General features: G+C 53.7%; 1 protein-coding gene across 1 annotated transcript in view; it reads left to right on the top strand.

Annotated features, from left to right (window-relative positions):
• Positions 1 to 12,809, top strand: part of GPATCH1 (G-patch domain containing 1) — a 178,120-nt gene that overhangs the window by 163,220 nt on the left and 2,091 nt on the right. Inside the window, 2 exon segments of the mRNA XM_075326109.1 lie at positions 1,923 to 2,047; positions 2,560 to 2,708. Coding sequence (XP_075182224.1) covers positions 1,923 to 2,047; positions 2,560 to 2,708 — 274 coding nt within the window.

Here is a 12,809-nt window from a genome sequence, read left to right as displayed (position 1 = left end):
CCTCTAGCTCTCTTGCCCAGAGTTCTGCGCAAGATCAGAATGGAGGGCCGTCGAGTCATCCTCATTGCTCCGGACTGGCCCAGGCGAGCTTGGTACCCAGACCTGCTCCATCTGTCCGTAGAGGTGCCGTGGCATCTTCCGGACCGTCCAGACCTTCTCTCACAAGGTCCGTTTTTCCGCCAGAATTCTGCGGCTCTCAGATTGACGGCGTGGCTCTTGAGTCCTGGATCTTGACGGCTTCTGGTATCCCTTCTGAAGTCATCTCCACTATGACTCGGGCCCGTAAGTCTTCCTCTGCCAAGATCTATCACAGGACTTGGAAGATTTTCCTGTCCTGGTGTCGCTCTTCCGGCCATTCTCCTTGGCCTTTTTCCTTGCCGACCCTTCTGTCTTTTCTACAGTCCGGTCTGCAGCTGGGATTGTCCCTCAACTCTCTCAAGGGACAAGTCTCGGCTCTGTCAGTGCTGTTCCAGCGGCGTATCGCCCGGCTGACTCAGGTCCGCACCTTCATGGAAGGTGCGTCTCACATCATTCCGCCTTACCGGCGGCCCTTGGATCCCTGGGACCTCAATTTGGTTCTCACGGCTTTGCAGAAACCCCCCTTTGAACCTCTCAGGGAGGTTTCTTTGTTTCGTCTTTCACAGAAAGTGGTCTTTCTAGTAGCCATAACTTCCCTCAGGAGAGTCTCTGATTTAGCTGCGCTCTCTTCGGAGTCACCTTTTTTGGTTTTTCATCAAGACAAGGTGGTTCTCCGTCCGACTCCGGACTTTCTCCCTAAGGTGGTTTCTCCTTTCCACCTTAACCAGGACATTACCCTTCCTTCCTTTTGTCCGGCTCCTGTTCATCGCTTTAAAAAAGCGTTGCATACTCTGGATCTGGTGCGGGCGCTCCGGATCTATGTGTCTCGCACCGCTGCTATTAGGCGGTGCACCTCTCTTTTTGTGCTAACCACAGGTCGGCGTAAGGGCCTCTCTGCTTCTAAGCCGACCTTAGCCCGTTGGATCAGGTCCACCATTTCGGACGCCTACCAGTGTTCTCAGGTGCCTCCCCCGCCGGGGATCAAGGCACACTCGACCACAGCTGTCGGTGCCTCTTGGGCTTTCAGGCACCAGGCTACGGCTCAGCAAGTCTGTCAGGCTGCCACTTGGACTAGCCTGCATACCTTTTCAAAGCACTACCAAGTGCATGCTCATGCTTCGGCAGATGCGAGCTTGGGCAGACGCATCCTTCAGGCGGCTCTCTCCCACTTGTGAAGGTAGGCTCCGCCTACTTCTCAGTTTCTGTTATTCCCACCCATGGACTGCTTTGAGACGTCCCAATGTCTGGGTCTCCCATAGGAACGATAAAGAATAAGAGAATTTTGTTTACTTACCGTAAATTCTTTTTCTTATAGTTCCGTATTGGGAGACCCAGCACCCTCCCTTTTGCCTGATTGGCAGTTTCTTGTTCCGCGTGTTATCACCGGCTGTTGTCGTAGACAGAGACTCCGGTTGTTCCGGTTCTTGCTCTGTTTTTACTTGTGGGTGGCTATTCTCCTTCAGCTTTTGCACTAAACTGGTTAGATCTGGTTCTCCAGGGGGTGTATAAGCTCGGAGGGAGGAGCTACACTTTTGAGTGTAGTACTTTGTGTGTCCTCCGGAGGCAGAAGCTATACACCCAATGTCTGGGTCTCCCAATACGGAACTATAAGAAAAAGAATTTACGGTAAGTAAACAAAATTCTATTTTTTGTTTTCACGCTGCCACATGCGAGCGACTGAGGGTGCGACTTTGACGCTAATTTGTCAGTGTTACCCCCAAACCCGTGTGCTCATTTGCTCCGTCATGCGGCAGCTACATCATAGGGCCCTAGTTTCATAGTGTACATGAATGGCAGATGGCTTTTGCATGTCTTTACATTTTTCTGTACTCTCCCACTTCCAGGCGGTCCTCCAGTGTCCGAGACTTGCACATCAGGAAGTTTGAATGAAGCCACTAAAAAGCAGAAACATAAAAAACACAAAGAAAAACACAAGGTGAAAAAGGAGCATAAACACAAGAAGGAAAAGGTGAGACTGCAACTAAAAGATACGCAGGGACATAGTATTCATTTACAGTTATAGTAGAGAAATGTTTGTGCATCAGGGGCAGAAAATCCACCAAGTATTAGAATAGCAGCATTGTGGGTGCGATTATACAAAATATTCCTACACGCTACAGAGAAAATCTGCAGCAGCAATTGAGCAATACTCGAAAGTCTCGGGGAGATCTATGTCCAGCCCATAGATCCCAGCAACTCATTTACATAGTAAGAAAACAAACATGGATGTCTCTGCATTAAGACACCGCATCATAGACATCAAGGTATAATTTTATGCAACCTTCTATGGCCTTACATGTCCATATAGACAGCATAGGAGGGTTCCCTACTGACCGATTCCCTTTAATAACCTAAAACGGGGCAATCCCTTTTATCCTTTATTTTTAATCTGTGCTTCCAAAATATGATGCAGGAGCAGGAAAAAGAAGTAACGCTTTTAAAAGAGGGAGTGTCTGCAGCTGATCTGGTTTTCTTTTATAGAAGAAAAAGCACAAAAAGCAAAAGCACAAAAGTAAACAAAAAAGTAGGAAAACTGATGACAAGAGCACAGACTCGGACGGAGACAGCAGCGGAAGTCCCAGCAAGGCCGAAAACACAGGGGACATAACACCCAGAGAGCTACTGAAGAGGTGAGTGGTCCTGGAGAAGTGGTGGTAAACATTGTGGACAACCAAATGTGCGATGTGTGTGTGTATATGATCTATATATATAATTGCCTTATTCTGTCTGCATGTCTGTCATGCTCCAAAATTGTGTCCTTACGGTGACACAAAGCTGATTGGCCGCTGGGCTCGCCAAGGCCACGCCCCCCCACACCGATTGGCCGCTCGCCCAGGCTGCGCCCCCACACGGATTGGCCAGCCGCTCGCCCAGGCTCCGCCCCCCCCACAGATTGGCCTCTCGCCCCGGCACCCTGCAGGCATTGGCAATTCGGCCACGCCACGCCCCGCCCCCCTCACGCAATGCACGCTAGCTCTGGCCCCGCCCCCTCCCTCCCCCCGCGCTGTCACCGAGGTGAGTACTGTACTTCCACCCCCCCCCGCGCATTCCCCGAACTGACACGGCTGTCACGGAGGTGAGTACTGTACTCCCCCCACCCCCCCGGCCCCCGCTCGCACGGGAGTGGTGTGGATACGTTGGTAACCATGCTCGCATGGTTACAAGCGCATCAAGGTCCTGCTGCGGCGGAAGATCCACACGCATACACATAACAGCACACACACAAACATACACACACATCAGATCACACTCACCCTCACACACACCTCACACACACCTCACACACACACCTCACACACACCTCACATCGCATCCACACACTCACAGCATCCGGCGATATCGCTTGCTTCTCGGCCTCGATAGTGTGCTGTTATGACCTTCCAGGACCTGACGGAGGATCACATGGCCAGAGGCATGTGGTATCTCCGGATGTTGAGTGTGAGCGCGTATGTGCGATATCGTCAGTGTCTGTGTGTGTGAGTGTATGCGATCGGGTGTGTGTGAGTGTATGCGATCGGGTGTGTGTGAGTGTATGCGATCGGGTGTGTGTGAGTGGATGCAATCGGGTGTGTGTGAGTGGATGCGATCGGGTGTGTGAGTGTCGGCAGAGGAGCACGGCGTGCTGGAGGAGGCTGGGAGCAGAGAGGCTGATCATGGGGAAGGCTGGGAGGGGGAGGCTGATGCTGAGGGAGACTGGGAGGGGAAGGCTGATGCTGAAGGAGGCTGGGAGGGGGAGGCTGGGAGGAGAGAGACTGATCCTGGGGAAGGCTGGGAAGGGGAGGCTGATGCTGAGGGAGGCTGGAAGGAGAGAGGCTGATGCTGAGGGAGGCTGGAAGGAGAGAGGCTGATGCTGGGGGAGGCTGGAAGGAGAGAGGCTGAGGCTGGGAGGAGAGAGGCTGATGCTGGGGAAGGCTGATGCTGAGGGAGGCTGGGAGGGGAAAGAAAGCTGATGCTGGGGAAGGCTGGGAGGACGGAGGCTGGGAGGAGAGAGGCTGATCCTGGGGAAGGCTGGGAGAGGGAGGCTGATTCTGGGGGAGGCTGGAAGGAGAGAGGATGCTGGGGGAGGCTGGAAGAAGAGAGGCTGATGCTGGGGAAGGCTGGGAGGAGAGAGGCTGATGCTGGGGACAGAGAGGCTGATGCTGGGGAAGGCTGATGCTGAGGGAGGCTGGGAGGGGAAAGCTGATGCTGGGGAAGGCTGGGAGGACGGAGGCTGGGAGGAGAGAGGCTGATCCTGGAGAAGGCTGGGAGAGGGAGGCTGATGCTGGAGGAGGATGGAAGGAGAGAGGCTGATGCTGGCGGAGGCTGATGCTGGGGGAGGCTGGAAGGAGAGAGGCTGATGCTGGTGGAGGCTGATGCTTGGGGAGGCTGGGAGAGGGAGGCTGATGCTGAGGGAGGCTGGGAGGAGGGAGGCTGGGAGGAGGGAGGCTGGGAGAGGTAGGCTGAGAGAAGAGAGGCTGATGCGCACACACACACACACACACACACACACGCACTGCACAACACACCACACACCACACACACACACGCACTGCACAACACACCACACACCACACACACACACACACTGGGAACCACAAACAACTGCCCTACACAGACACCCACACACACAGACAACGCTGCACACACACAACACCCAACACACAAACACCGCGGCACACACAAATATACGCGCATACCGCACAACACACTCATTGCACAAAACATACCTCCCCCCAAAACACACCACACACACACAAACCGCGCAACACACACACAACGCTACAGACACACAGCGCTCCACAAACAACGCAACACACGCAACACACATACAACACCGCTCTCACCCCCCGTCACACCCAGACAACACCCAGAACATGTACAGCGCCTACACAAACACTTGGTAACTACACACAACAACATCTATATATATATATATATATATATATATATATATATATATATATAACAAAAATCATACATGAACTACACAATACGTAAATTCTAGAATACCCGATGCGTAGAATCGGGCCACCTTCTAGTGTATATATATATATATATACTAGATATGGGTGAGATATAGGCCCGATTCTATATATATATTTTTGTCGCTCCATTGGGAGACCCAGACAATTGGGTGTATAGCTTCTGCCTCCGGAGGCCACACAAAGTATTACACTTTAAAAAGTGTAACCCCTCCCCTCGGCTCCTCAGTTTTATGCTTTGTGTTGAAGGAGGCACACATTCACGCAAGCTCCCATTTTAGTCAGCAGCAGCTGCTGATTGTATCGGATGGAAGAAAAGAGGGCCCCAGGGCCCCCGGCATGCTCCCTTCTCACCCCACTAAGTCGGCGGTGCTGCTAAGGTTGAGGTACCCATTGCGGGTACAAAGGCTGGAGCCACATGCCGTTTTCCTTCCCCATCCCTTAGAGGCTCTGGGAGAAGTGGGATCCTAACCGGTCATCCATTCACTGGGACCGGGCTCCCTCCGCAGCCCCTGTGGGAATCTGACGGACAGGAGACTTGGTATCATCAGGGACAACGGACGCGAGTCTGTCAGGGTGGGGAGCGGTTTTTCTCCACCACAGGGCTCAGGGAACCTGGACTCCGACAGAGTCCTCCCTTCAGATCAATGTTCTGGAGTTAAGGGCAGTGTATCTAGCCCTAAAGGCGTTCCATCGGTGGCTGGAGGGCAGGCAGATCCGCATACAGTCGGACAACGCCACGGCGGTCGCGTACATCAACCACCAGGGCGGCACGCGCAGCCGTCAAGCCTTCCAAGAAGTTCGGCGGATTCTGCTATGGGCGGAGGCCACAGCCTCCACCATCTCCGCAGTTCACATCCCGGGCGTAGAAAACTGGGAAGCAGACTTTCTCAGTCGCCAGGGCATGGACGCAGGGGAATGGTCTCTTCACCCGGACGTGTTTCAAGAGATCTGTTGCCGCTGGGGAACGCTGGACGTCGATCTCATGGCGTCTCGGCACAACAACAAAGTCCCGGCATTCATGGCACGGTCTCAGGATCACAGAGCTCTGGCGGCGGACGCATTAGTTCAGGATTGGTCGCAGTTTCGACTGCCTTATGTATTTCCTCCTCTGGCAATGCTGCCCAGAGTGTTACGCAAGATCAGGTCCGACTGCCGCCGCGCCATCCTCGTCGCTCCAGACTGGCCGAGGAGGTCGTGGTACCCGGATCTGTGGCACCTCACGGTGGGTCAACCGTGGGCACTCCCAGACCGACCAGACTTGCTGTCTCAAGGGCCATTTTTCCATCTGAATTCTGCGGCCCTCAACCTGACTGTGTGGCCATTGAGTCCTGGCTCCTAGCGTCCTCAGGGTTATCTCAAGAGGTCATTGCCACTATGAGACAGGCTAGGAAACCAACGTCCGCCAAGATCTATCATAGGGCTTGGAGGATATTCTTATCCTGGTGCTCTGATAAGGGTTTTACCCCCTGGCTGTTTGCCTTACCCACTTTTCTATCCTTCCTTCAATCCGGAATGGACAAGGGTTTGTCTCTCGGCTCTCTCAAGGGACAAGTATCGGCGCTTTCCGTGTTTTTTCAAAAGCGTCTAGCCAGGCTTCCGCAGGTCCGCACGTTCCTGCAGGGAGTTTGCCACATAGTCCCACCTTACAAGCGACCGCTGGAACCCTGGGATCTTAACAGGGTTCTAAGGGCTCTTCAGAAACCACCTTTCGAGCCGCTGCGGGATGTCTCTTTATCACGTCTTTAGCAGAAGGTGGCTTTTCTAGTGGCAGTTACATCGCTCCGTAGAGTGTCGGAGCTTGCAGCGCTGTCATGCAAAGCCCCCTTCCTGGTTTTTCACCAGGATAAGGTGGTTCTGCGTCCGGTCCCGGAATTCCTCCCTAAGGTGGTATCCCCTTTTCATCTCAATCAGGATATCTCCTTACCTTCATTTTGCCCTCATCCAGTTCACCAATGTGAAAAGGATTTGCACCTGTTAGATCTAGTGAGAGCACTCCGGCTCTACGTGTCTCGCACGGCGCCACTGCGCCGTTCAGATGCGCTCTTTGTCCTTGTCGCTGGCCAGCGTAAGGGGTCGCAGGCTTCCAAATCAACCTTGGCTCGGTGGATCAAGGAACCGATTTTTGAAGCCTACCGTTCTTCTGGGCTTCCGACTCCTGCAGGGCTTAAAGCCCATTCTACCAGAGCCGTAGGTGCGTCCTGGGCATTGCGGCACCAGGCTACGGCTCAGCAGGTGTGTCAGGCGGCTACCTGATCGAGTCTGCACACTTTCACGAAACACTATCAGGTGCATGCCTATGCTTCGGCAGATGCCAGCCTAGGTAGGCGAGTCCTTCAGGCGGCGGTTGCCCACCTGTAAGAGGGAGCCGTTGTCGGCTATTTTTATCGGGGTATTCCTTTACCCACCCAGGGACTGCTTTTGGACGTCCCAATTGTCTGGGTCTCCCAATGGAGCGACAAAGAAGGGAATTTTGTTTACTTACCGTAAATTCCTTTTCTTCTAGCTCCTATTGGGAGACCCAGCACCCGCCCCTGTTCCCTTCGGGCTGTTTGTTCTTTTGTGTACACATGTTGTTCATGTTGAATTGTTCTTTTGGTTCATGGTTCAGTTCTCCAAACATCCTTCGGATTGAATTTACCTTAGACCAATTTATAACTTTCCTCCTTCCTGCTTTGGCACCAAAACTGAGGAGCCCGTGATGCACGGGAGGGTGTATAGCAGAGGGGAGGGGTTTACACTTTTAAGTGTAATACTTTGTGTGGCCTCCGGAGGCAGAAGCTATACACCCAATTGTCTGGGTCTCCCAATAGGAGCTAGAAGAAAAGGAATTTACGGTAAGTAAACAAAATTCCCTTCATTTTGATTCTTTTCTTGCAGTGATTTTCTTAATGTTGGTTAAGCCATAATTTTTTTTTCTTCGGCGCTCCATTGGGAGACCCAGACGATTGGGGTGTATAGTACTGCCTCCGGAGGCCACACAAAGCATTACACTAAAAAGTGTAAGGCCCCTCCCCTTCTGGCTATACACCCCCAGTGGGATCACTGGCTCACCAGTTTTTCTGCTTTGTGCGAAGGAGGTCAGACATCCACGCATAGCTCCACTGTTTAGTCAGCAGCAGCTGCTGACTATGTCGGATGGAAGAAAAGAGGGCCCATACTAGGGCCCCCAGCATGCTCCCTTCTCACCCCACTTTATGTCGGCGGTGTTTGTTAAGGTTGAGGTACCCACTGTGGGTACGGAGGCTGGAGCCCACATGCTGTTTTCCTTCCCCATCCCCCTGAGGGGCTCTGAGGAAGTGGGATCTTACCGGCCCCCAAGCCCTGAGGCCGGGCTCCATCCACAGACCCATAGAACCTGCTGGATACGGAGCTGGGTACCGTTCAGGGACAAGGCCCTGCGACATTCAGGTACTCTGTGTCCCAAACAGGCCGCGCACATTCCAGACTTGCTGGGTGTGCTAGTGCGCCGGGGACAGTAGCGCTGCGCGCTTGGGTTACAGTCACTACAGTTTTTCTGAGTGACTTTATGTGTTGGGGACTGCCGCGCCGACCGCCCCTGGAGCGGCGGCGCGGCTGCGACTTGTAGTGCGCCGGGGACTTAGCGCCGACCGTGCTTTTACGACGGCGTCGCTTATAAATTTAGTCCCCGGCTTCTGCGGCCTAGCTCCGCTTCGTTCCCGCCCCCACCCTGTCAATCAGGGCAAGGGAGAGACGCTGTACGATTAATCAGCGCCGAGGGCTGGAGTCTTATTTACATGCTCCAGCCCTCTCACTGAGCACAGGGGGACGCTGGTTTCCCGCTCTTTGTCTGCACACGCCCAGGGCCCGCCCCTCTCCATAGGACGCCGGCAGCCATTCCTACATGCAGTCTGGCTGGAGAACGGACACAGGCTCTGGGAGACCCAGACAAGGGATTTCTGGCGACCACACACCCGCGTTAAGCGGGCGGTAAGCAGCACTTTTAGTGCTGGCCCCACTAGTGCCACAGTGTTATATTGGTGTACCTTTTTTTCTCTATACCATATATATATGTATATATATATTGCACTGTAAGGTCGCTTCTTGGCTGTATACCCTATCTTGCTCTGAGGAGACGACAACATGTCATCCGCAAAACGCAAGGGTGCCAAGACACAGGCTGTAAGCGCTGCTTGTGCCGCTTGTGGGGCTGATCTACCGGCAGGTTACAATGACCCCCATTGTGTGCAATGTTCGGTCCCTGTGCCACTTCGTCAGCCGGAGTCTATGGTGGTAGTGGCCCAGGCAGAGTCGCCGGTGAACCCTGTCCCGGTGACGGGGACAGAGTTTGCAGTTTTTGCTGACAAGATGTCTGTCACTATGACAAAGATACTTGAGACCTTGCAGGCCAGGCCAGTTACTCAGACCATGGACACTGCTGCGGCAACGTTCCCCGGTCCCCCTCAGTTGGAGTTAATCCGTGATTCAAGGGGGTCCCAGGCATCTCAGCCTGACGGCTCTGATTCAGATGACAGTCCCAGGCAGCCTAAGCGTGCTCGCTGGGAGAGACCCTCCACGTCATCACGCGGATCAGGGTCTCAGCGAGAAGAGTCTCTACATGATGAGACAGAGGAGGGTGATCAGGAGTCTAATCCTGAAACCGCTCTCAATCTGGATACTCCTGATGGTGACGCCATGGTAAATGACCTTATAGCGGCCATCAATAGTCTATTGGAAATTTCTCCCCCTGCCCCTTCTGCAGAGGAGGCAGCTGCACAGCAGGAGAAGTTCCATTTCAGGTATCCCAAGCGTAAACTGAGTACTTTTCTGGACCACGCTGACTTCAGAGAATCAGTCCAGAAACACCATGCCTACCCTGACAAGCGTTTCTCCAAACGTCTTAAGGATACACGTTATCCCTTTCCCCCTGACGTGGTCAAACGCTGGACCCAGTGTCCAAAGGTGGATCCCCCAATCTCCAGGCTTGCGGCTAGATCCATAGTTGCAGTGGAGGATGGGGCTTCACTTAAAGATGCCAATGACAGACAGATGGACCTTTGGTTAAAGTCTGTCTATGAAGCTATCGGCGCGTCGTTTGCTCCAGCATTCGCGGCCGTGTGGGCACTCCAAGCTATTTCAGCTGGTCTGGCACAGGTGGACTCTATCGTACGTCCAGCAGTGCCGCGAGTAGCGTCCCTAACCTCGCAAATGTCTGCGTTTGCGACTTACGCTATCAACGCTATCCTGGACTCTACAAGCCGTACCTCAATGGCGTCTGCCAACTCTGTGGTTTTGCGCAGAGCCTTGTGGTTAAAGGAATGGAAAGCGGATTCTGCTTCCAAAAAATGTTTAACCAGCTTGCCACTATCTGTAGATAGACTGTTTGGTGAACAATTGGCTGAAATCATTAAACAATCCAAGGGTAAAGACTCCTCCTTACCCCAGCCCAGATCAAGCAAACCTCAACAGAGGAAGTGGCAGTCGAGGTTTCGGTCCTTTCGAGGCTCCGGCAAGACCCAATTCTCCTCGTCCAAAGGGACTCAGAAGGAGCAAAGGAGCTCAGATTCCTGGCGGGCTCACTCACGCCCCAAGAAAGCAACCGGAGGAACCGCTCCCAAGGCGGCTGCCTCATGACTTTCGGCCTCATCCCTCCGCATCCTCGGTCGGTGGCAGGCTCTCCCGCTTTTGCGACATTTGGCTGCCACAGGTCAAAGACCGGTGGGTAACAGACATTTTGTCTCACGGGTACAGGATAGAGTTCAGTTCTCGTCCTCCGCCGCGGTTCTTCAGAACCTCCCCACATCCCGACCGAGCAGATGCCCTTCTGCAGGCGGTGTGCTCACTAAAAGCAGAAGGAGTGGTGATCCCTGTTCCTCAGCAGGAACAAGGGCAAGGTTTTTACTCCAATCTCTTTGTGGTTCCAAAAAAGTACGGCTCGTTTCGTCCTGTTCTGGACCTAAAGCTGCTCAACAAGCATGTGAACGCCAGGCGGTTCCGGATGGAATCCCTCCGCTCCGTCATTGCCTCAATGTCTCAAGGAGATTTCCTTGCATCAATAGACATCAAAGATGCTTATCTCCACGTGCCGATTGCTACAGAGCACCAACGTTTTCTACGTTTCGTGATAGGAGACGACCATCTCCAGTTCGTAGCTCTGCCATTTGGTCTGGCGACAGCCCCACGGGTTTTCACCAGGGTCATGGCGGCAGTGGTAGCAGTCTTGCATTCTCAGGGACATTCCGTGATCCCTTATTTAGACGATCTACTTGTCAAAGCACCCTCTCAAGAGGCATGCCAACACAGCCTGAATGTTGCGCTGGAGACTCTCCAGACTTTCGGGTGGATCATCAACTTTTCAAAGTCAAACCTGGCACCGACTCGATCACTAACATATCTTGGCATGGAGTTTCATACTCTCTCAGCGATAGTGAAGCTTCCGCTGAACAAGCAGCGGTCACTACAGACAGGGGTGCAGTCTCTCCTTCAGGGTCAGTCGCACCCCTTAAGGCGCCTCATGCACTTCCTAGGGAAGATGGTGGCAGCAATGGAGGCAGTCCCGTTTGCGCAGTTTCATCTGCGCCCACTTCAATGGGACATTCTCCGCCAATGGGACGGGAAGACAACTTCCCTAGACAGGAAAGTCTCCCTTTCTCAGACGGCCAAGGACTCTCTGCAATGGTGGCTTCTTCCCACCTCATTATCACAGGGAAGATCATTCCTGCCCCCATCCTGGGCAGTGGTCACGACAGACGCGAGTCTGTCAGGGTGGGGAGCAGTTTTTCTCCACCACAGGGCTCAAGGGACGTGGACTCAGCAGGAGTCCACCCTTCAGATCAATGTTCTGGAAATCAGGGCAGTGTATCTTGCCCTATTAGCCTTCCAGCAGTGGCTGGAAGGAAAGCAGATCCGAATTCAGTCGGACAACTCCACAGCGGTGGCATACATCAACCACCAAGGAGGCACACGCAGTCGGCAAGCCTTCCAGGAAGTCAGGCGGATTCTGATGTGGGTGGAGGAAAGAGCATCCACCATATCAGCAGTTCACATCCCGGGCGTAGAAAACTGGGAAGCAGACTTCCTCAGTCGCCAGGGCATGGACGCAGGGGAATGGTCCCTTCACCCGGACGTGTTTCAGGAAATCTGCCGCCGCTGGGGGGTGCCGGACGTCGACCTAATGGCGTCTCGGCACAACAACAAGGTCCCGACCTTCATAGCGCGGTCTCGCGATCAAAGAGCTCTGGCGGCAGACGCCTTAGTGCAAGATTGGTCGCAGTTCCGGCTCCCTTATGTGTTTCCACCTCTGGCACTCTTGCCCAGAGTGTTACGCAAGATCAGATCCGATTGCGGCCGCGTCATACTCGTCGCCCCAGACTGGCCGAGGAGGTCGTGGTACCCGGATCTGTGGCATCTCACGGTCGGCCAACCGTGGGCACTACCAGACCGTCCAGACTTACTGTCCCAAGGGCCGTTTTTCCATCGGAATTCTGCGGCCCTGAACCTGACTGTGTGGCCATTGAGTCCTGGATCCTAGCGTCTTCAGGATTACCCCAAGGGGTCGTGGCCACCATGAGACAGGCTAGGAAGTCCACTTCTGCTAAGATCTACCACAGAACGTGGAAGATTTTCTTATCCTGGTGCTCTGCACAAGGAGTATCCCCCTGGCCATTCGCGTTACCTGTCGTTCTTTCCTTCCTGCAATCTGGGTTGGAAAAGGGCTTGTCGCTCGGCTCCCTTATAGGGCAAGTCTCGGCACTATCCGTGTTTTTTCAGAAGCGTCTAGCACGACTTTCTCAGGTGCGCACGTTCCTG

The sequence above is a fragment of the Anomaloglossus baeobatrachus genome, chromosome 10, assembly GCF_048569485.1.
Source record: "Anomaloglossus baeobatrachus isolate aAnoBae1 chromosome 10, aAnoBae1.hap1, whole genome shotgun sequence".
In the NCBI taxonomy this organism is placed as follows: Eukaryota; Metazoa; Chordata; class Amphibia; order Anura; family Aromobatidae; genus Anomaloglossus; species Anomaloglossus baeobatrachus.
This window is presented reverse-complemented; position numbering and strand designations above follow the sequence as displayed.